We start from the raw sequence: 21,936 nt of genomic DNA on the forward strand, positions 1-21,936 counted from the left end.
AAGGCTGACCATTCGCCCCGGAGATTCCAGGAAGACTGGCAGGGCGCCTTATGGTCAAGTGAGTGACGGTGCTGGCTTTCGGCAAAATCAATCCCGTCTTGTTAGGACGCGATACGTTGGTCGAGGGATGTGCGGGACGAAGCTAGAGCTGAGCTGTAGCTTTTGCGCTTGGTCGCGTTTGGTAGCGGATAGCTTAGGACTCGGTTTCCGTTGTCACAGAAAATAAATCTTCTGGGGATGGGACGCGATGGTCGGTTGTGCTACACCAAGGCCAAACTAGTTGGGCGCGTCGTCGACCGTGCTGGGGCTAAAAGCTTGGTACGAATAGTTCGTTGATATGGCGGATGGGAAAGGTAGAGGTCTTGAGTGGAGTTAAACACAAATAAAAAAAGACGAAGTGGGTGATGTGAGGCTCAAGAAGGCGGTTCTTGTGGGTGGTGTGGGCGCGGGTGATTGTGGATTTTGGCTGATTGAAAAAGATCTTTGGGAGGAGGCCAAGTGGAGACCTAGGTAGGCTTGATGAATTTTTTTCTTCGAGCCCTGGACGCGGCGCCTGCACAGGAGCTTTCTGGTTTACGTCAAACCTCGCGCTCTCCGTTTTCTTCCAACCAGGTAGGGTATTATATCCACTTCTCTCTCACCGTCCAGACGTGGCAAGCACAGTGGTTCCCAGTCCCTGGTCAAAAACGCGCAAGGAGGTAAAGTAAAGATAGTATCGCGTTGTGGGCTGCGCTCTCCTTGCTTGCTTTGGTGGGCGCAGAACGATTAAAAAAAAAAAAAAAAAAAAAAACCGTTTCCAAGTGTCGGGTGGAATGGTTGGATGAGTGGAGACCAAGGAGTGAGTGGACCGACCGGGAGGTGGAGGCTTTTATGTGGATCGAAGATTGAAGACAGCAGCCAGCTAAAAAGGTGGCAGGGGCGTCTCCAAAAACCACTGGCAGGAGGCGCGTGTGCGCACGGTGGGTTTGCGTGGAGTATCCTCGGCTGCAGAGAATCCACTTTGGCGACGTTTAACGACAGCTACCTAGCTCTATGCGATGCCGTAAGGATGGAAGATATGATATCTCAGTAAACAAATAGATTTGAGTTGTACAGAAAGAAAATGAGGTTTTTTGAATCTCAAAAGAAGAAATCAAGTGATGACGATAAAATCACAGCTGCTTATTCAATTAAAAACAAGAATTGAAGGGAGGCGCTGACTTGTTTTTTTTTTTTTTGCCGCAGTATTTTCCCTCGACAACCAGGCAAAAGTTCTGGGTCACGCTTCCTGTTTGTATTCCGCAGCAATCGGAACCCAACGTACCAAATCAAGGCGGGATCATTTCCTGACCAGGGCCCTGTTCCGGTGCCGGTCTAGCGCGCTTCCAGCGGTCGGCTTACATTCACCCTCAGTCTCCGAAACACTTTTCCGCCCACAGACCAGGAAGGGTGGCTGGGGATTGCCTAATTCTGACAAGTTGACGTCGCCAAGTGCTCTTTCATGTCACATCACGCCAAATACGTGCTTTGAATTCTACAAGGACATTGAAGATCGAGTTAAAATCCTACAGATTGCTCCGTTCCTAATATCTACAAGAGAGGGGGGCGATTATCTTATTTGCAAAATTTGTCCAGTGGCAACGTCAGAGTACACACCATCTTCATCAGGGCCTACTTAACTTAGCCATGCATGCAGTTGATTTATCATATAACATAACATTTGAGGCCTCTCTTAAGAGGTTATCAATCATGCTGCCTCACGTGGCCGACCTCGGATCTGGACGCCGCCCCCTTGGAATGAGACCGTGTATGGGCTGGCTATTCATTGCGCCCATGTTACGTCAATCTGGGCTGGTGGACGCGATTCGGTGGCTCTTTTTTACGACGGCTATCGGTATAGAATATTTCACTATTGGAACAAAACTACGGTCTTATTACCCAAGCGGGATGAATCCGTTTGTAGCGTTCTTAAACTGCATGTACCACGTACCTAGCCCTGCAGGGACTGGGTGGGTTGTTCCGAAAACGCTAGTGTCAATGCGGTAGTAATTTGGGACCGCTTTTTCGTCCTTCGACCCCCCCCCATGCAACTCGGCAGGCAACACGAATCCGTGAGCCAACCACCTGTGCAGGCAGGCAATAGCCAAGTAATTCCGCGGATCGACAAAATTCGCACATTGCCCATCGTTCGTGCGACAATCTGGATATGCGTCTGAATTCGCGAGATAGTTCGTTTGCAGGATGGGGGTCTTTTTTTTTTTTTTTCTCGCTTTGATGAATCAAACTTTTTTTTTCTTTGCCCCAGTTGAGCTGAGTGATAGACCTAAAAGCGAGTCTGCCGTCCGAGCTCGGGTTTTTGTTCTGCCAACTAGAACTAGCTCCCAAGAGGCGCCTTTCTAGAAAAGGAAGCCTGTTCATGACGACATGGAACACCCCTCGAGCATGACTCTTGTTCAACCCCTCAAAGTACCTAGGTAGAGAGGCGATGCGAGAGCGACAGCCATGGACAACATTAATCAGGGTCTGCTGCTCAGGTTTTCGAGCCATCGGCACTGCTACCCGATATATGCTCACCGCTGTCGTCGCATTGGAGTTGGCTCCTGACGGCGGTAATACGGCGGGCATGGAGATCGTTTCTTTTTTATTTTCTTTTTTGGTGCAGTACTACCGGTAAGGAGGTGAGAATTAGACGAGGATCAGGTTTGCCATTATTCCGCCAACCGTCAAAATTGTCTGTCGCCTTTGCAGAAGCGCCCGAGGAAACGCCTTGGCCCCTACACGATGTAACCGCCAGATAATGCCTCGAGAGCAACGCAATGTTAGTTTGCCTCTCCTGTTTTAGTGTGTTGGGGGTTCTTTTTTTTTCTCCTGTATCGCTTGGGGTACACTGCCCCTACGGTCTACTCTTCTCCAAGTCCATTGAAGCTGGTTCCTGGTCATAAAACAACATTTATTTCTGGTTCGCCATTTGATGAATGCATTATGACGACAGTTGCTCCAGTTGACGTCCGTACCTTTTGTATAATGTACCTCGTCACGCAGTCCAGCTGATGAAAATACCTGCTCACGCGAGTCAGGTCTTTAAATAACAGAAACGCGACCAAAACACCTTCGGCTACCAACCTCTTCACCAAGCATCGTGTCCAAATTAATATTGCTTCAGGCTGAGCTCCGCGGACATCTTGGCAGTCTGCAAGCATGGATCGCATCCATTTGATTTATGTATATGCAAGTCTTGAATTATACACCTGCGAACCAACTGAGGCTTACCTTTTAACTGGCATGGTTTGTTTTTGTTAAAGCTGCCAAGAAAAGGGCGCTTAACGATACCTTTAAATGGATAATATTTTGGTATAATAAACACCTACACCCACGTTCCTGGGCTTTAGAAATTAAGTATAATCTATACGTCAAACACACCGTCCCTGAAGAGAACGGTATCCCGGCAGGCAAATTTTCTCCATCTGCGGTCCCTAGTGGTAGCTTCTCCACTACATGCCACGTTTTGCATTGAGGGGCTACTACGTACAGTGCAAGCCTGTCGAATAGCATGGTTCAGATGGCACTGGAAAAAAAGAAAGAAAAAAAATACCATAGTACTCATGACCACCCACAGGTCATATATGAAACTGATTTTCGAGCAGGATGAACAGCGGGAAAAAGACCTTGTGGACAATTTTACTGTAGTACGCGGAACGGGTGTGGTTGGACAAACGATTTGTTTCTGCAAGTGGTAAAACCTCGGTCGATCAAGTCTTGAGTGGAGTGTATGCCTTGTAAAGTACTGAATAGACATTACCGATCATTCCGGGCTTCCTGCTGTAAGGTCCTTGTTCCCGGGAAATACTGTACATGGTTCCGCCTGCTAAGTAAAAGCTTTCGACGACTGAAAAGATCATGACCAGACATGCTTGTACGTCCTTCATCTGAATTCTCCTCAAAGGCCTGGGTACCTGGGCCAGCAAAATGTTTCTTCATGTTTTCGGATCTTCAATGTCTCGATACAGGCACGGCTCTTAAGCCGATTCCACACTGAAGTCCACTGGCGCATCGGTTAAAAACTGGATCCTCTTGTTGGAGGCTCTGGGAGGGGTTCTCATGGACGAATCCACATCCGTTGTGCTAGGAGTGGTAGTGCGTACACGGCTTGACGGGACGTTCCTCGTGGGTAGTACAGCAATCCACCAGGCAAGGGGACTAGACTGGTCCAATTACTTTGGGGACGGGATAGATGCTGCCTTGGTCTTGATTTACTGGACACATACATATAAAAGTATATAGGCCTCGTTTTATATGTTGGCTGCAAAAACACTATGTGGACTTCAGATGGCATTTTGACAGATGTATCTGTAAAGAGGCTCTGGCGCTCCTGCCAGTTATCCGATATTTACCAGTCTCTATTAAAGCTCCGAATACCTCCTTGGCCTCGCTTTAACCTTTGTCAAAACGTGCGTGTCATGTGCTGTTGCCAAGAGGGAGGTCTCTATGCATCGATTTCTATTACTGAACAAATCTATTTTTATGTGCTCTCCTGAAATTGACCCGTCGGCCAGAAATCACCCGATCTTTTTATTTCATTCCAGCGAGTCCAAGAATTCTTTTTTTTTTTCTTCATTTATTTCCCTCGACGGTTCTGGCCCCTTTTGATTGAGTGAGTGACTGCTTGATTGATGCGCTTGCCGTATCATGTGCGACATGGTGAGGTCAGGCAAGCCCGAACTTACTCGCTCACTCGGAAGTCAGCAGCGCCAATCCCTGCTTGAGTTTATTGTCCCAGAGCATTGCCGCTGGCAAAGTGAACTGTGATTGTCCAGGACAGGGAGCTGTTTGAATGGCAAGTAGACCGTGCCCAAAGGAGGTTAGCTCGTTTCCCAGAAACAAAGGAGCGGAGAATCCAGGACCCTTTTCATCCATCCCAGGATCTATCCTGCAACGTAAAACGCCGCCAGATGCTAGGAAATTGAACGTGCATGGATTAATTAGAGAAACGCGACGTTGGTCCGTGTTGCTGTTTTCAGCTCTCGGATTGCTAAGCTACCTACCTACCTTATGTACCTCCCTTGCCCATAGAGTACCTTAATTACTTGGATAAGGTATGATGTACCTACTTTACCCACATAGCTTAGATTTGGAAAACCCGACTCAAATGCTTGCATCAAATGATGTGTTGGGCTTGTTGCAGTGTGATATCTCGTCAGTAATGGTTTCCGACTACCCAGGTGGTGATGGTTCCCTTGCACGTTGGTCAGTCATAAGTTTCGTGTGGCATTGAGTAATAGATAGACGAAAGGAACAAGAAAGAAAATAAAATGAAAACATTCCAATGGTGATGCGCGAGCTGCGTATGTTTTTCTCGGTATGGCCGCAGATTGAATGCAATTGGTTCCTTGTCACACGGAGTTCTGCCCGGGAGGGTGGGGCGCCAGAGATGCCCATCTGTCATTCCTGGTTGGTCCATGAACTTGTGCCAAGGTTCTTTTTGCAGCTGATCGAGGAATTGGCCATGATATTGATATCATCAATGCAACCACGGAATTTTTTTTTTTTTTTTCCCTCGCAAGAGTAAATCTGCTTCATATTGGTCAAAAAGCGACAGAAACATGGACATGCTTGATTGTATGATGTAAAGAAACAATAACACATCAAAGGGCAGACACCCAGCTGTGCTGACCAAAGACGGAAATCATTAGCGCTAAGAGGTTTTTTTTTTTTTTAAACGTGCACTTGGTTGGTGTTGACCAGGGCCAAGTGCGCCAAGATGACAGTCTATAACAAAACAGCCGACACTAGGCCGACAGCAGGCTTGTTGGACGAATGGATGGTCGAATGGCATGACCATCAAGATGACTCCTCGGTTCATAGGAACATCGATCAGCATCAGGTAATACGCACACTCATGCCCGAGCTTCATCCGAGCAAGGGTATGAAAAAAAAAATGAAAAAAAAAAAAAAAAACCTAGCGCTCGCTAGAGGCACCCAGGAAGTGCAACCACTAGGCTTCTTTACAGTACGATAACCAATTGATATGTTAAGTAGTATTTTGCGCCAGCGGTAACATGAGACTTGATACAGTCATAAGGACTGCTTACGAAATGGCGGTGACGGGAGGCCTTGAAAATCTTGACAGCACAGTATAACAACTGGCTGGTCTAAGTTTTCACTTATTTTATTTTATTTTTCTTACGAAACTCTGGCGCTTTTCTCAATCGGTTTATCACAATAATCAGATGTATGTATAAATCCTGCGTGGGATGAGATGTCAGGACGTCAACAAAGTGGGGAGGGCGGGCACCGGATCTTGGAAGAAAATTCAAGCGGGATTTCACGGGACCAATCAGCTATGGATGGCTATTCTTTCCTAATTAGGTCAGGTTATTTCAATTTTTGACCCCTTAGATTTAGCCACCCTTGTTACCGTATCTTACGACATGTCCAGGTACCGTACCGGGGAGAAAGAAAAAAGAAAAGAAAAATATTATTTTGCCATTACCGTTCCCTTGAGCCGAACTTTGGGGGCGAGAGTATACACATACGGAATACTCGGTACCGATGTGCAAGTTATTGGGTATCGAGCCAGCTACCGATTCCAGCCGCCCAACTAACGCCAGCAGGGGGGGGGGGGGTTTAAAATACATAAAACAGTTTTTTATTAAAAGTAATGAACGAGGTTTTGTTTTCAAACCAATATGTACCGAGTAAGGTCTGGCAGGTCCTTTTTTGGGTAAGCCGAATTGCCGTAGATATTCTAAGATTATTACTGTTGAAAGAAAATGATAAACGACGAACCATAGGGGCTTATGCCCTGCAAGAATCTGGCAACCCGACGTTGTACTGCAAGGCAGGGACCTGCCAGCACGCACAGATGTCGGTGATCTTACCGGTACAGTACTTGTGTTGGTGTGCCTTTACTAATAGTACTACGGAATTAACGAGCGGAAACGGTGGGAACGGCCCACTCAATCCTTCACGTCGCACAAGGTGGGTTTCCGTCTAGCGATCGTTCCGAGCTCTGGTAACGTCGACACGGCTTGCCCAGCGCGCTTTTTCGCGTCACCCAAGCAAAATACTGCCTGTACTGCCACGAGGTACCTCGGGAGTTGAGGTAAGCCTTGATGCGGTGGATCAGAACCCCGCGCCCTCTTTTGCTTCTCTCTTTGCGCGAGCTCCTCTAGGCTCCTCCTCACAGTGACCCCAACTCCCGCTCGTCAAAAGAGCTCCATCTCCATAATGAAGTTGCTTGCTGCTCTGCGCGCCGTTGTTTGTTCTACCCAAGTGGAGCCTTTCCCACTCACCCAGCGGCTGATGCGCATGGCACAATCGTCATGTGGTGGATTCTACGATCCTCATAGTCAAGGGGTTTTGTTTGCATCAGTAAATGAAATGCCAATTTAGATTGCCATGTCTCTTGCGATGTTGAAAAATTCAATCCACAATCGCCCAGGCACCAACGCTTTTCTGCACAGCTTTTCGGCAAATAATGCTTCCCGGATGAAAGATGCCGAGATAACGTCGCAGAGGATGGATTTGGATTGCCGAAGAAAAAAAAATTTGCGTCACGCGTCATGGACGAGGTTGTCCCTGAGACAAAGCTGATGCTGATGCTGATACGTTGCAGGACGAGCAAATAATAACGGTGCGCATCCCATAACACGATTCGCCCGACTGCCGTCCGGTTCTTGTTCCTGGTTACCAGCGGAGGACTCTGATCGGAGTCTTTGTCCGCCCGTCCGCGAGTCATGAACCACCCCTCTTCCCGGCCGGGGTCTACCCCTGGCTGATGCCTCGGTGCTCTGCTGCGACACAGGAGAAGTCACTAGTGCAAAATGTGCAATCAACGAGGGGGAAGGGGGTGAAGACGATCAGCCCGAAAAATAGGAAGCAAGAAAAAGAAAGAGAAAAAAAACAAGAAGAAAAAAGGACTTAGCTGTTCCATGTTTTCGCTACGCTCTGATTCCCTCTCAGCTACTTCCGGCAGTTTCCTACCGTGTCATTTATTTCTTGGCAATAGAACAGCCGCGCGGCCTCTATCTTTGAATGCAATTGGAATTAGGATGCTTTACGACGATGCTTGGTGAGGAAAGTCTTGGCAATACTACATACACCACAGAAAACGGCCCTCGGTCTACGAAATAATGTCTTCGTTGGGGGACTGATCGTCGTACCGTTTTGGTGAGGCACGAGTTGGCCAAGTAACCTCTTAAACGCTATCATGACTAAAGAAAGAATAAATCCCTTTATAGCTAGGCAACGGTTAACCGGCTTGTGGTCTGTGCAAAGCTGTTTTGTATATTCCGCATGGCTGTCAAACTGGTTTGGTGGTTCGGTTGTATTAGTGTACTGTACTATGGTATGTCCTTGCGAGGCTACGCTAGTATAGTGCTTCTTGTCTCCAGCTCGCCGTGGAGTTAAATATCCTCCGTAGGTATTCTTAGGCATTGGCAGAGTTTAGTCTCCGCTGTCAACTGGTTTGGTTGCCACTTTTTAGCGATTATACTCCCTTCATCTCAGCCCAAAACAATTGTTGGAGTGGATTTCTTCTGTCGTGGGAAAGGTTCATGGGTAGGGTGAGACCAAAATCCGCATGTGCTTTTTTAAACGTCGAATCGATCACCTGCAGAGGTAAGGGCCTGGGGCTGCGGGATCTCAATGCTTGAAAATCAGATGCCATTCATTCCAATCCAGTTCTGTGGAAGAAGCCCACACACCCGTTCGTTCCACCTTCAGCTTTGAGGCTTTCGACGGTCCCACGCGGTACCCCGAACCACCCCATAAGGCTGGACTTTTGTGGCTCCCGAAGCCGACTTAGTAGCAGCGGGAGACCAGACGACGAGCTTTAAAGCTTACTGCAGCCTGTAGAGCAGCCCACCTTGCCATGCCAGCCTTTTTGTCGTCCCGCCCATCAGTGGCATCTACCGAAAACCTTTTTTTTTTTTGTCCTTTGTGAGACGTGAACATTCCACGTAGATCACGGGTCGGTCGATCTCTTTTTTTTTTTTTTTAAATAATAATAATAATTTGCCCGCTCAATCTTGCCAAGACTTGGATACCACGTAAATAACAACTTCAACAACAAATCAGGGAATTTGTCTTTCGCTTCTTCATTTGCATGACACGGAGAGAAGTCCTTTCAAATTTGTTGTTCCTTTTTGCCCTTTCGTCCCTACTTCCACCCCTGACCAGCCTCTTTCTGCAAGGTCAACCCTCACAGTGCGGCGCAAGAAAAGAAACATGACCGTTTAAAAAAAAGTCTGCCTTGGATAACGCTGCTTCTGCTAACGTGGGCAACGGTCCCCCCACGTACCATAACAGATTTTTTTGTCGCACGAGTCGGAGAGGGGCTTGGCGGGTCCGCAGTGCCCTGCCCACCGCATCGAAATACCTTTCATGTTTTGCGACCATGATGGTTCCACTTTCTTCTTTTGCTTCCCCACTTGTAGATTGCATTGCTGGGTCGGTTACCGGATGGCATGGGGGTCAACACATTGTGGGTGCTACGTGGTACGGTACGTAGCATCCAAGTTTAACCAGGCAGTACTACCTGCCTGCTGTATGGTATGGTATGGTACTTTTGCGACCGAATGCGAGGGGGGAAAAAAGAAATTTACCTTTTGAGGGAAACGCTGTGCCCGTCTTTGGGGTGTGGATACTTTTTTTTTTTTTTTTTGCATCCAAACACCCGCTGTGCTGGCAACTTACAAGCATCCCTTGCCAGTAGTCTATTCGTGGCATGGAAAAGCTCTTCTACCCGACCCCCTTTTCTATCCAACCCCCTTTGAAAACTGGTATTCCCTGCACAAGACCGTTTACGTTGAGTTTACTATAGTACATCGTGAAGTTCAATATAACATGACCGGCAAAAAAAAAAAAAAAGAGAGAGAAAAAAATGGGAAAATTTAGTGCTAATCCAGCGTTGCATTGCCTGGGAAATGAGAGGTAATGCATGATCATCGTGTCTTTATTTTCTTGGTCACAAGAGCAACCGGTGCGTTTTATCCGTCGGGTCACTGTCGTAGCATTGTTAATTTTTTATTATTATTTGATCTGTTTTTTTATTTTGCCCTCGGGGATGGCCGACCCGGTCGGTGTTTGAAAACACGAGGCAGGCAAGAAACAAATTCCTATACAACAAGTGTATGGGTTGTCATGTGGTTTTGGTATACGAAGTTTTCTATTCACTTTGTCGAGTCGGTTAAACTGTCCAGTTATACCAACCATACCGACACATCGTTTCCCCTTGCAGATCGCTTATCCCCATCGAATATACTTAGAAGGGTCCTCGAGGGAGGCAATAATATAGAATTAGAAGTAATAATGGACTTATAATTACATACATGTGTACAGGACACTGAGGGATAGTGAGAAGCAAAAAGGATCCTTGCGCATATAACTGGTTAGTAAACAGCGAGTAGTTCGCGCTTGCGGGAAGACGGTGTCTGCTTTTCAGTTTATTCTCCTCTTTTTTTCTTTTTCTTTTTTTTCATATCCCGCACATATGGCAGAAACCTTCAAACGTACTATCACGTAAGTTTTTTTTTTTTTTTTTTTTTCTAATAAGATTTGGAATGAAATATTTTCGTGGTGTATCCTGGCTCGCTCATCCCAGCAAAATCTGCTTATTTATTTATCATGTTTTTATCTTTGTTTTTGGCAGGTCACCAGACCGCTCTCGCCAAGTACCTGATCTCCACTCTTGCTGCCAAATCAATGCGTCTGTCAAATCTCTCGGGGGCTCAAGTTTCTACTTGTTCTGCGTACAGTTTAGTGTGGTTTTGTATTTTGTTTTCTTTTGTTTTATTCGCGACTTGACTTATTCAGGGGAGTGAGGGGGCTGAGGGAATCTAGAATTGCCTGGGAATGTACAGTGCAGCCTGTTTTTGCCCGAGATATGCGCCGGGTTCTGCTTTGGTTGATCATATATCCCGCACATGGAGAAAAAAAAATCAACGGAATTGTACGTAGTATCCTCCTGGTCGTGGAATTTACCCACGGTTTGTTGAGATGATCGCCCGTCTGTGAGCAAGTTTGATGAGATAAATAAACTATGGACACCGTTTGCTACTGTGATTGGACTATCAGGGACTGCCTTGATACTTTGACTCCTGGCATCCCATAGCTATTCTTTCATGCAGGCTAGCTTGTCTCTTTTGATGCGATAAGAGGGACAGGATTGCCGAACTGGAAGCCAAATTCGTGTTAAAACGACCCCCGAATATTGGTTTATTGCAGTCACACCCCCTCTATCTGGGAAAGGTACTCTTTGTGGTCTTGTTCGATCGACACAGAACTTCCAGGACATCTCTCATATGGAAAGATCTTGTCCACTCTGCGCATCGGTGGTACAATTGTACCTTGTCCAAGTACATGCATATTCTGAGTCGGTGACTACAACTTCGTCATGGTCATGTAGCATGTGTAGGGATGTACCGTAGTCGACTCAAATGTCATCAGAAACCCAAAGTCAGATCATATGGGACCTTTCTGGAAGAATGTAAGGAACAATGACATAGTAAAAGAAGCGTTTCGTCATAGTCTATCCATGTGTACAAATTAGCAAGTAAACACAGTTCAGAGCAAACCACAACAACGGAAAGTGGTGGATGAAAAATTGTAATAAAGCATACTTGAAAAATTTAAAATTGTCTTGCAATGTAACAGAAGCTCATTTGTTGCCCCTTCGATGTAGTCAACTCTCAAGAGTACATATAAAAAATGCCTCGGATTACGCAAGCGCCGAGTGTGCTCCAGGAACTATTGGCCGGTATATCGCCTTTTCCCCGAGACAGAATGCACCGGACGTGTATACTTGGTTACCTGTGGCCAGTCCCGGTGCACAACCCGTACTTTTCCAACATGTAATGTGTCGCCATCCCGTAAATCAAAGGCACATCGTTGCCACTTTACACGAAAAAAAAAAAAAAAAAAAGACTCTAGGGTAGAATAGTCCCACTAATAACTATTGGGTTGGATCGATTCTTCCGCACCATCTTGCATGCAGTAGGTTAGAACGGCGAACGGTAGAACAATGACCCCGACTCGGTACTATTTTTTCTTCTTCTTTTTTTCTTGGGTGAGGGGTGGCCTTTGGTTGAGATATGCTTTGTAAAGAAAAGGTACGGGGCTTTGCCCTTCCGGGTATGTGACGGGATTGATGGCTGCATGCCAATGTTTGTACTTTGTGCCAAGGACTGGGTGTGATTACTTCGTATGTTCACCCATCCGTCGTCACGCACACATCACGGACGTCGTAAAATCACCACCACAACCCGAGATCATACCAGAAAAAACTGTCGTAATTGGTTGGACACACAAAAGACAGACAGGGGTTTCAACTGCCATGCTTGAGATGCCAAAAAATCAATATAGATGGTTTAGTGTTTTGTGTAGGATGAAACATTAGTTATTTGCTTTTTTGGGCTTTCGGTGTGTGCATATACTCCGGAAGAAACCCTCTCGTACGACTATTCCAGACTTGATGTCTCCCTTGTAGCCTTGGGTGGTATTTCACGCGCTGTCATGGGGTCAGCTGTTGCTTCTATGTATAAACCAATCGCAACTCTAGCGGATGAACTAGGAGAGGTAAAATATCTGATGATACTGTTATATGGTAAACTTACAAATATCACGAGTGAATGTTACGTGACGAGTATAGCCTCATTCGTATGACTAGTTCCCACGCTTCGTGGACCGGATAAGTCCAGTCGCTAGCGCTAGAATCTCTGTCACAAAGTATATGACAAAATAAAAAAAAAGACACTTTATCAAGTGGTTAATTCTAGTAGTTAGGAGTCGTGTTTCCACCACGAAGTACGCGTCCCACACCGAGTATAGGTAGGGGGGTATGTAAGTAGGCAGCTGAGCAGATATATAGCTACCTAGGTAGACAGGTTGTTGAATAGACAGGTGAAAAAGGCAAGTAAAATCTTCCGTCTGTATTCATTTTGTGTTGGTCCCAACAGTGGCTGGTAACTTGTAAGAATTCACTTTCTTGACAAGTAGTCTAAAAAAAATAAACGCACAGCGATCAATAGTGTCGTATTAAGTTCAACTATTCTTCGAGTAAAAGCCAGACATATCTAGAGCCAGCACCAACTGGGCAATGGAGCCCGCCTTGGACTTTGCATCTCCAGATTTCTCGGCAAGGCCCTTGCAGACTGTCAAGAAGACCTCTACCTTGCGTCGAAATTCCCAATAAACTGATGTCTTGTCTAAATGCCTCCCGGCCTCCTGTCCACTGGAGGACCGCCCGCCACCCCCGGCGAATCGTAGTATCAGAGTAAATATGTCGTTGAGTAGCTTCAAAACGGGCTCTTGGTGTTTACGGAGCAGCAGAGCCGACATGATCTCGCCGAGAAGCTCCTCGTGACGCTTCCGTAGCTGCTCAGGCCCGAGCACGTCTACATCGCCGCCGGGCATTTTGTGGGCGTCGGCATCGCTTCCACCGGCACACACGCAAACTTCAACGTGACCAAGCCATTCATCAAAGCGACGCCATGGGCCTGTGATCCCTTCCCCGAAGAAGTGAGCAGCAATGCTGGAGACAAAGTGACGCGCCTCGAACCGGAAGCGATGCTCTACTGGGTCGCTGGATGGCTCCCCTGCCTGGCCACGGAACAGCTGGTTCGAAACGAAGAGCATGCGCAGCACGCGAAGCAGGAGTCTGAATATCCGATCATACCGGTCGAGAGCGGTGTGAGTAATTATGGGCACGAGCGGTGCGGGCGGTTTGTACGTAAGACGAAGGAAATCAAGTGCCTCGAGTGAGTTGGGATCCATACACTTCTCCATCTCTTCGTTGGACAGCTCCCGGATCGAAAAGCTCATATCTCCAGGGAGGGGATCGAGATCGTGCAGACCAGGCGCATCGCGACTTTCCTTGATGACTCCCATGAGTGCCAAACGTAGTTCTGAGCTAGCCGGCGGCCAAGTGTCTCGGCCCATTAAACGCAAGCCCATCGTCCCACCGCTTAATGCAACGCCTCTCTTTCGTTCTGCGGTATCTAATTCTGGGTCGAAAAGGGCATGGGATAGCCGGCTGCAGAACAAGCCACTGCCAAAAAGATGAAACTCAAACTGAGCGTCGAGATGATCTCGAAGCTTGTGGGCATCAAAAAGTAGCCGCATGCATTCTGTGTTAATAATCCTGGCTTGAGCCTGAATCACCGGCCCAAATGATAGTCTTGGAATCAGGGACCAGTGAGGTGCGAGCTGCCCAACGGACATTGGGCCACCATCAAAGCTGCCAGAGAACAAGGACTCCAACGCATACAATGTGTGACCGCTGACTACGGGCGGCAAGACCGCTGGCCCGTCGAGTTGAGAAATCGATGCCAGGATCCGCTGCTCAATAACTTCTTCGGGTTTGCCAAAACAGTCGAGCTCTAGGCCTGTTGTAGAGATGCTTCGTAAGGAAGTATCAATGTCTGTACAAGGTTGTTGTTCATGGCTCAATGACTTGATCTGATTGACGGTATCCGACAGCCTCTGTTCGTAAGCAAGGACGTCTAATTCCAGGCGGGTGATATCTTCCCATCCAAACATCCAGTCGAGCCCTGGCGCTTGACTCTCGCCAACAGTCTGTGGGCGAGAGAGTGGGTGGTCATTGTGGTACGACCAAATGAACCTAAGATTCTTGCCCGTCTCGAACAGCAGTTTGGCTACATCATCTGGGAAGAATGATGGAACATTATCCTCCTTTAAGAAGTAATCGGCATCTTCTAGTTCATGTTCCGTGTTCTCCCCATAAACCTGCGTTTCGACAGTAACAAATCCCTTCCCACGCCCATCCTTGGAAATGGGAATGCCGGTCTCGGGTCTCAGGCCAACCCACTCCTCGGCAAACTCGAGCCAAGGCCTTGACACGGCTTGAAGTATATCTCTGGTGATGATGCGCAGGAACTCGTCACCGTACTCGGCTGTATGAGCCGCTTCGAATAACAGGGAAAGAAGCTTCTCGTCAGTGGTAGATCTGGAGACTTTGGAGATGAGCCTCCTAAAATACTGAGTGGTGGACCTCAAGGGGTAGACGCCCGCCTGCATTTGGATCAACGACCTGAAAGAGTGAGCTCTGGCTTCCAACCTGGATTGAACCGCACACAGAAGTCTATCCAGGAAGTTCGCCAGAGCCACTCTGCAGGGTGATGCGTGTGATGCGTAGGATTTCTCGATAAAGTTGCGGAGGAAGCGCGTGTTATTCCCACACTCCATACAGACTGAAGTCACACCTCCAAGTGCTTCGATCGAGTAGCCTGATAGTCTGACATCTTTCAGGTCCTGTCGGAATTCCCTCTTTTGAGGGTCCCATGAGAAGAGTAAGGAGCCGCGGCCAAGTGCAAGGGACACGAGACAACTGAGCAAATGGGAAGGGTCTAGAGCCGTATGATCTTCGCCCAGGCCAGCCGAGGAAGAAATGGCACCAGTAGAAAGTAGTTGATCGTATACTGCTGGGCCAGCCTCTGAGATGAAGACGGGATTTCGCGACGATTCTGGTTTGGCGTCGCCAGAGTAAAAAGTCTCCCAAGTTCGCAGCTGTGGTTCATCCTTGAGTTCATGAGACAGAGGAAGCCAAATATCTTCAGATCTTATATCTGATTGCTCTTCAGGGTCTGATGTACTCTCTGGCTGTGGAAGTATGGGTTGCGGAGCCAGGGAGCCAAGAGAAGCAGGCAGCTTGAAGATCCCATCATCTGGTAGCAGCAGACTCAGTGACGGTGGGTGATCTATGACCATGTCAGAATTGATCTTTTTTTTTTCTTTTTCTATTTTTCTATCTGAAAATCCTCGAGTAAAAAAAAAAAAAAAAAAAAAAAAAAAAAAAAAAAAAAAAAAAAAAAAAATCCTACTTACAATCTTCATTCAAATCGAGATGAAATGAGCCAATCTCATCGTCATCCGGGGAGGCAACCAACTTGAGACGCTTAGGCGACCTCCAAAAATCAGGTGTGTCAAAAACATTGGCTGGATGTTCTACGTTGGACATGACGAAAGCAAAATGTGGAATCGCAAGGCGCTTGATTTATGCAGAAAAAGAAAGAAAGACTGTAATCTGCCTCAACGTCGCCGACACTGAAAGTTCAAGGTTCGAGTTGCTCCAGTGGTTCGGTCACGACTCACGACAACATCCCGCTCACTTAGGCCGCAGTAGGTACGAATGTAGATAGGTAAGGTAGGTAGGTGGGACGCGTCGCGTTAACAAATAGTAAACGTCTGCCGATCCGTTCGGAGGATCCGAAATCCAGCTCAAAAGGTCGGAAGTGGGGCCGAGCTGGAGCTCCATTCTCGCTCGTGCGAAAGCGCCATTTCAAGAGAGTCAAATTGATTTCAATCAACAGGAATTGAACTTGTCTACATTTCGGGCTGTCAATGAATCTGCATTAAGTTTGTGATTGGAGTTGGAGACTTTCAATAATCAACACCCTTTAAACCTGAATTGCTGTCAACCGTCAACTCTTAACCCTTTGAACGACCTCTTCCACCAGAACTTGTGTGACACTCTCGCGCGCGGGGGCTCGCGCAGCTACCTCTCCACGGAAATTTACAATGCCCCCGAGGAAACGAGGCAGGTCGAGCCTGGCCACGACGGCGGCCGCGCCTCAGGAGGATGATGCGATGGAAATCGACACGCCCCAGGCGGCCTCAACCCCGACCACCACCGCGGCCCCGACAACGCACCCCACCGTCGACCTTACCAGCCCATGGACTGACGACCAGGTTGCGTCGCTCTTCAAGGGCATAATTCGATACAAACCTGCGGGCATGCACAAGCATTTCAGGATGATCGCTATCTCCGAGCACCTGAGAAAGCATGGGTTTGACCCAAACGTACTAAAGCACACTCGCATCCCCGGGATATGGGAGAAGCTGGGGACCTTCTACAACATCGATGTGATTGACGATCGCGAGAATAACATCCTCGACGACGAGAGCCTCGAGAAGAGATGGCTCGAATTTCGCCTGCCCGTCGGCGAGTACCATGAGCTTCAGGACCAACGACGTTATGGCGTTCCGGGAGAGGACGACACACCTGCGACCTCACCGGCGCAGTGGGATCCGGATCAAAGCCCAGATCCGCAGCCCAACCCAAAGACTGCAGCGCCTGCCGCCGCACCGACCAAGCGGAAGCGTGGAGAGCGCCTCTCCAAGGCTCGGTCTAGCACGGTAGAGGACTCGGACGAAGAGCCCACGACTCCACCCAAAGCTGCTCGAGGCGGAAGGGGTGGTCGAAGACGAGCCAGCGCAAGAGCAAAGGCTGAAAATAATGAGGAGGAAGAAGAAGACGAAGAAGAAGGACAGGAAGATGAGGATGGTGAGGATGAACAAGACGGAAGTGGCGATGATGATGTTGAGAACTCGAGCGAAGCTGAAGGTTCCGCGAGCGAAGAAGCAGAAGCTGCAGCGTCTACGGCAAAATCGACACGGGCTGCCCGCGGGCGTGGGAGAGGCGGCCGTGCTCGTGGTCGTGGTCGGGGAAGACGAGGTCGGGGTGGCTGATCATCCGGTGGAGACCACTGTTCCTTTTTGAATGGAAAGCTGCCTCCGGGCTGTGATAATATTGTGTTATAACAAAGCGGTGCGCACGCAAGCTACGCCTAGGTAGCATGTTAGCTACCTCAGATACCTACATTGTTGTATTTTTGTATTTTTGAGGCATTTTGTTTTGCCAAGGTCGAGATAATTGGTTATGCGGTAACAGGGAGGCCAGCCTAGTGTGGATGAAGGCTGACAATGAAATAATACACTTATGATACCCCCCAAGACACTCGTTCACACTAGCAGGTCCTCCGAGGAGATCTGAGAGCTATATGATGCTGATGCGCCTCAATACATACATGGACACTTAAATAAGCTTGTACCCACTTTAGCCTATCCTGTTGTATCGCTTAAGTCAATGTATTAAAGCAAATGCTATTACAATTTGGGGCGGAGTTATCAAGATAACCATCTAACATACAGGAGAGGTACAAGGTAGCTCAAGTACCTAAGGTAGCTGAGTATGGAACCATATAGGAGGTACCTAGGAAAATCGGTACGGTACCGGAGCTTACTGAGGTAGGTAGGGGGAAGGTACTTCGTACATGGAGACGTATAATGTAGCCCCACATAATTGTGGTGAATCGACCCCGCGTCGCGCGCCCACGCAAACTTATTTGGAACTCAAGCCAGCTGAGTCCTACGGGGCTCTGTCTACTTTTCATGAATGATTCGATACCCCCTCTTGAGCCTCTCAATTGATACCCTTGATTATCAAACGTGGAAAAGAGACATTATTTTAATCCACTGCTTAGAACCAGGCAAACCACCAACACAGCGTTCCCAATCTGCCACCATGTCTAGGTCCGCGTCATCTAGTCAGAGGAGCCTCTCTTTGACTGAAGAGCTTGAAAGATTGGAACAGTCCATAACCTTAACTCTTCAGGGTATGTTTCTGCATTAAAGTTTAAGCCAGAGGGAATTCACATCTCAGCTAATGATGCACCCCTAGAAATCGATAGCAACTTCAGCAAAGCTCACAGGATAATTACCACCAGTATCTTGCCCTTAGTAGAGCAGTATGGAGAGCATTCCAAAGCCGTCTGGGAAGCTTCTATGGTGAGAGAACATTTTTATTTTTTTAATTCTCTTTTAACTTTTTATTAATCGTCGTTTATTCTCCCCTCTCGTCTTTGTGGCCTCTTTGAACTCGAGACCACGACTGATGAAATGTTTTTGCCATATATCAAGTTCTGGAAGCAATTTTTTGAAGCTTCTGCCAACGTGTCTCTGTCAGGCTATGAAGAGCTTGCAAACGATGATGAGCCTTCAACGGCTGTCGAGGAGTCCACCGTGAACGACGACACCATCATCACGGCTCCTGATGAGAATGCTACTCCACGGCCTCGAAGCTCTAGCTACGATGAGTCGACGCTCGAGGAGGACAATGGTGACATGTCGCTCCTCACCGACGATGGAGCCGGCGATCTGTCAGGCAGCACCCCTCGCCCACCAGCCACAAAAACCATTGTACGACCACCCGCCCAATCGTCAGCATCCCAGCCACGTTTCGCAGGCTTGTCCTCACCGTATGAGGCCATGAAACGCGAGATGATGCGGGAGGCCGATCAGCCTCAGGGCGGCGATTATGAGGATGAAGAGTCGTCGGCATTTGACGAGTCCGAGTCAGAGCTCATCTTCCGCCAAAAGACGGCGCGCCTGCCCGACATGTCAATGTCGCCTCAAGCCTTCCTTGCCCGTGTATCACAGGATTCGCCAGAGAAAGGGGGCCCTGCCAAAGACCGCCTGCTACATCGCGTTCTCGATAAGAACTACCGTCTCCAAGCGACGCCGCACCGTGCCATGACGCGCGGTACGTCACCGGTGAGATGGAAGATTACCGAGAACGAAAAGGCAGGGTCGGGCAGCGGAAAGGGCCCGGAACAGCCTGAGCGCCAGCCGTGGGAAGACAGTCCCATGTCAAGTCCTGAGATGGCACCACCGACCCTGCGCAGCGCTGCCTTCATGTCCCCCGTCCGCGCCGCACATCGCATTGGCGGCAAACTTGAGGCTGTCTCGGCGGGACCCAGAACCCCCGGAGTCAGTGTGCAGACACCGCAAATGGGTCGCAAAACACGAGACGTGTTCCAGACGCAGGCACGCCAGGAACAGAACAAAACCCCGGCCAGGGACGAGATCACTTGGGAGAGTGATAGTGATGACGAGTTGTATGCAGGGATGAGCCCACCAAAGACTATTCAGTTTGCTCTTCCTGCTTCTCGTCTCTTGCAAACACCAGGTTAGTCTCGAGTGTAATTACAGTTTTGAAGTCTCAGCTCTTTTAACTCCTTTGACTTTTATTTTTAGCTCGAGAAGCTAGCAAACGTATTGTAGAGGACATACTCCTTACCGCTGGCGCTGCCCCTGACGAGTCCTCCGAGTACAGCCCAACCATAGTCAAGATGAACGCCAACATACTAGACGATTCTTTTTGAAGGCAAAAGACGATTAAGACAGCCTCAATCGGTGGCTCAGTTGGTTGGAGACGTTACCCAGCGGCGCCAGTAAATCACTCAAAGTGCCATAAATCATTATCTAGGAGAGTATGTATAGAGGGGACAATCCCCATTAAAAGCCTTCTGGAAGTTCATTCACAGTATTTTCAACCCGGCGATGTCACCTCGTGTGTGACGCCAAACTCCCTCAATCATTGTCTGTGTTGCAATCCCAACTCCATAACTGGGTGTGTAGCAGCCGCTACTAAGTACGTTTTCGGCGACGATAAAGCAAGTTGGTTTATTGACTTGGAACTTGCGGTCTTACTGCATGCCCATGCTGACTAGAGGTTGATGTTCATTTGGGATCGCAAGATGCTGGCAGAATCCGTGACCTTCTTGCGGTCTGCACTGTCTTTCTTGCTCTTGGAGGAGTCTTTCTGATCCTTGTGAGGCTTGGTGATGCTAGCGGCAGTCGAGGATGACATGATGGATGCGGAATCATCCTTGGTAGTGGCCGCGACGCTCTGGAAAGCTTGGTCTGGAGTTGTGTCTAGGTCAACATGCGTTTTGGGCTCAAGAGCTGCTTGTTTTGAAGCATCTTGGCCGCGTGCACTTACTGTTGGACATGTTGATGGACTTAGTGTATATCTGATTGGTGTAAGGATAGGAGGTGGAATTGTTCAGAGAACAGTGATAGTGTGATTGGGTTAGTTTGATGTGTTGTTTGGTATGGATGTTTAGATGCTGATGCTTTGATGATTTCTGGAATCTGAGATAACATCCTAAGACTGCCGTCTAGTTCTTATACGTTCTTGATATGCCCATTTCTCTCCCTCCATCACACGATACAAAGCCCGGCAAATACATTTTTTCCCCATCGGTGCTTACGAGGGTGGACACGCATCGAGACATTGATTCGCAAGCCTATCATTCTGATATTGGTGTATACTCATAGGGCGTCGACGCCGACAAGGGGGGGTAACAATGATTTGAGCTTAGCGTCAAGTACTCCACTGTAACATCCCCCAGGGGCTGAGCCACACCTGCTCATAGGAAAAAAAAAGTCGAGTTGGTAAGCATTCAAGGCCTTGTCCCACAAAAATGAGGTGCAGCCGACGAGCCAGTGTCGTTTCGCCAAGCTCAAGGGAAGCAAATGTGAGTCATATTGAAGAGCACCGTCATCATCCGGAATGTCTACCCCAAAATGGACTATGGCATTCAAGCTTCATTTCAACTCATAAGTGGATCGCATCTGACGCCGAGTGACGAGGTAATCTTAAAAATACCACAATGGCGACGCGGTCAGCCTCGAGCAATATTACGAGGCAAACCGGAGAAAAAAATCCGCAACTCTGGTGTAACCCACGACGTGTTTGATGGCATGTTGCTCGCATAATTCTTGCTTCTTCTTCTTCTTCTTGGTGACGCGGGCAGAATGAAATTATCGCGCAGTAGACTGGATAGGGTAGGTGACGCGCCTTTGCATGCCTTCTCGATGTAAGTAGGGCCAGGTAGGTGACGAGGCAATCTTGGCAGGTAGGCGAGCTTCGTAAGTCTTTCCCCCGCATGTAATAAGTGTAAGGCAATGTTATATCCTCACGATAGGTAAGTAAGGGACCTACCCAGAAGATTGTTTTTATCGAGATCTCGAATTCGATGCTCACTATGCGAATGTGTCCTGGGCCATGTTGTCTCCCAAATCTTACACTTTGTCTAGAGTACTTGGTTATTCACCTACCCACCTACCTAGGTAGCTACCTTGCGTAAAGGTAGATATCTACCTAGGGTGCGTATTTTACCTTGTATTCCTGACAAAGGAAAAGAAACCAGTTAGACAGAGGTGTAAACGGTCAGCGGTAGGTGTCGAGGTAGAAACTCAGGTTGTTTATCATGGATTGCGTGAAGATGAAGAGTTCATATCATAGAGCGTGTATTTTCTCTATTGGCATTGAATAGACAGACCCGTGGGCACCCACACCTATAACGTAATGCG

General features: G+C 48.1%; 7 protein-coding genes across 7 annotated transcripts; 4 read left to right on the top strand and 3 right to left on the bottom strand.

The window, feature by feature from the left end:
• Positions 1–4,674: 4,674 nt before the first annotated feature.
• On the top strand, positions 4,675–4,785 carry PgNI_07547 (uncharacterized protein; the record flags this gene model as incomplete). The annotated part of the gene is made up of 1 exon (XM_031127557.1): positions 4,675–4,785. The coding sequence occupies one exon, from the start codon at positions 4,675–4,677 to the stop codon at positions 4,783–4,785; it is 111 nt and encodes a 36-aa protein (XP_030981522.1).
• Positions 4,786–5,737: 952 nt separating this feature from the next.
• Positions 5,738–5,995, top strand: PgNI_07548 (uncharacterized protein; the record flags this gene model as incomplete). Its single annotated transcript, XM_031127558.1, has 2 exons — positions 5,738–5,900; positions 5,940–5,995. 2 exons carry the CDS (start codon positions 5,738–5,740, stop codon positions 5,993–5,995), a joined length of 219 nt encoding a protein of 72 aa, XP_030981527.1.
• Positions 5,996–8,236: 2,241 nt separating this feature from the next.
• On the bottom strand, positions 8,237–8,798 carry PgNI_07549 (uncharacterized protein). The gene is made up of 2 exons (XM_031127559.1): positions 8,685–8,798; positions 8,237–8,612 (listed from the first exon to the last, which is right to left on the bottom strand). The coding sequence occupies exons 1-2, from the start codon at positions 8,747–8,749 to the stop codon at positions 8,468–8,470; spliced, it is 210 nt and encodes a 69-aa protein (XP_030981526.1). The 5' UTR covers positions 8,750–8,798; the 3' UTR covers positions 8,237–8,467.
• Positions 8,799–13,020: 4,222 nt separating this feature from the next.
• On the bottom strand, positions 13,021–15,955 carry PgNI_07550 (uncharacterized protein; the record flags this gene model as incomplete). The annotated part of the gene is made up of 2 exons (XM_031127560.1): positions 13,021–15,695; positions 15,823–15,955. 2 exons carry the CDS (start codon positions 15,953–15,955, stop codon positions 13,021–13,023), a joined length of 2,808 nt encoding a protein of 935 aa, XP_030981490.1.
• A 560-nt stretch (positions 15,956–16,515) lies between these two features.
• On the top strand, positions 16,516–17,466 carry PgNI_07551 (uncharacterized protein; the record flags this gene model as incomplete). The annotated part of the gene is made up of 1 exon (XM_031127561.1): positions 16,516–17,466. One exon carries the CDS (start codon positions 16,516–16,518, stop codon positions 17,464–17,466), a length of 951 nt encoding a protein of 316 aa, XP_030981303.1.
• A 726-nt stretch (positions 17,467–18,192) lies between these two features.
• Positions 18,193–20,955, top strand: PgNI_07552 (uncharacterized protein). Its single transcript, XM_031127562.1, has 5 exons — positions 18,193–18,392; positions 18,458–18,564; positions 18,697–19,744; positions 19,813–20,484; positions 20,563–20,955. Exons 1-4 carry the CDS (start codon positions 18,302–18,304, stop codon positions 19,938–19,940), a joined length of 1,374 nt encoding a protein of 457 aa, XP_030981306.1. The 5' UTR covers positions 18,193–18,301; the 3' UTR covers positions 19,941–20,484; positions 20,563–20,955.
• PgNI_07553 (uncharacterized protein) lies at positions 20,285–20,570 on the bottom strand (the record flags this gene model as incomplete). Its single annotated transcript, XM_031127563.1, has 2 exons — positions 20,285–20,481; positions 20,561–20,570. 2 exons carry the CDS (start codon positions 20,568–20,570, stop codon positions 20,285–20,287), a joined length of 207 nt encoding a protein of 68 aa, XP_030981426.1.
• Positions 20,956–21,936: the final 981 nt, after the last annotated feature.

The sequence above is a fragment of the Pyricularia grisea genome, assembly GCF_004355905.1.
Source record: "Pyricularia grisea strain NI907 chromosome Unknown Pyricularia_grisea_NI907_Scaffold_4, whole genome shotgun sequence".
Lineage (NCBI taxonomy): Eukaryota > Fungi > Ascomycota > Sordariomycetes > Magnaporthales > Pyriculariaceae > Pyricularia > Pyricularia grisea.

Excerpts from the sequence above, each read along its gene's own strand:
- PgNI_07552 (XM_031127562.1), top strand. The coding sequence starts at position 18,302 with ATGTCTAGGTCCGCGTCATCTAGTCAGAGGAGCCTCTCTTTGACTGAA. Across the intron at positions 18,393-18,457 it reads CATAACCTTAACTCTTCAGG|AAATCGATAGCAACTTCAGC; the intron begins GTATGTTTCTGC and ends ATGCACCCCTAG. Across the intron at positions 18,565-18,696 it reads CCGTCTGGGAAGCTTCTATG|TTCTGGAAGCAATTTTTTGA; the intron begins GTGAGAGAACAT and ends CCATATATCAAG.
- PgNI_07549 (XM_031127559.1), bottom strand. The coding sequence starts at position 8,749 with ATGGGGTGGTTCGGGGTACCGCGTGGGACCGTCGAAAGCCTCAAAGCT. Across the intron at positions 8,613-8,684 it reads GCTGAAGGTGGAACGAACGG|CCCCAGGCCCTTACCTCTGC; the intron begins GTGTGTGGGCTT and ends GAGATCCCGCAG.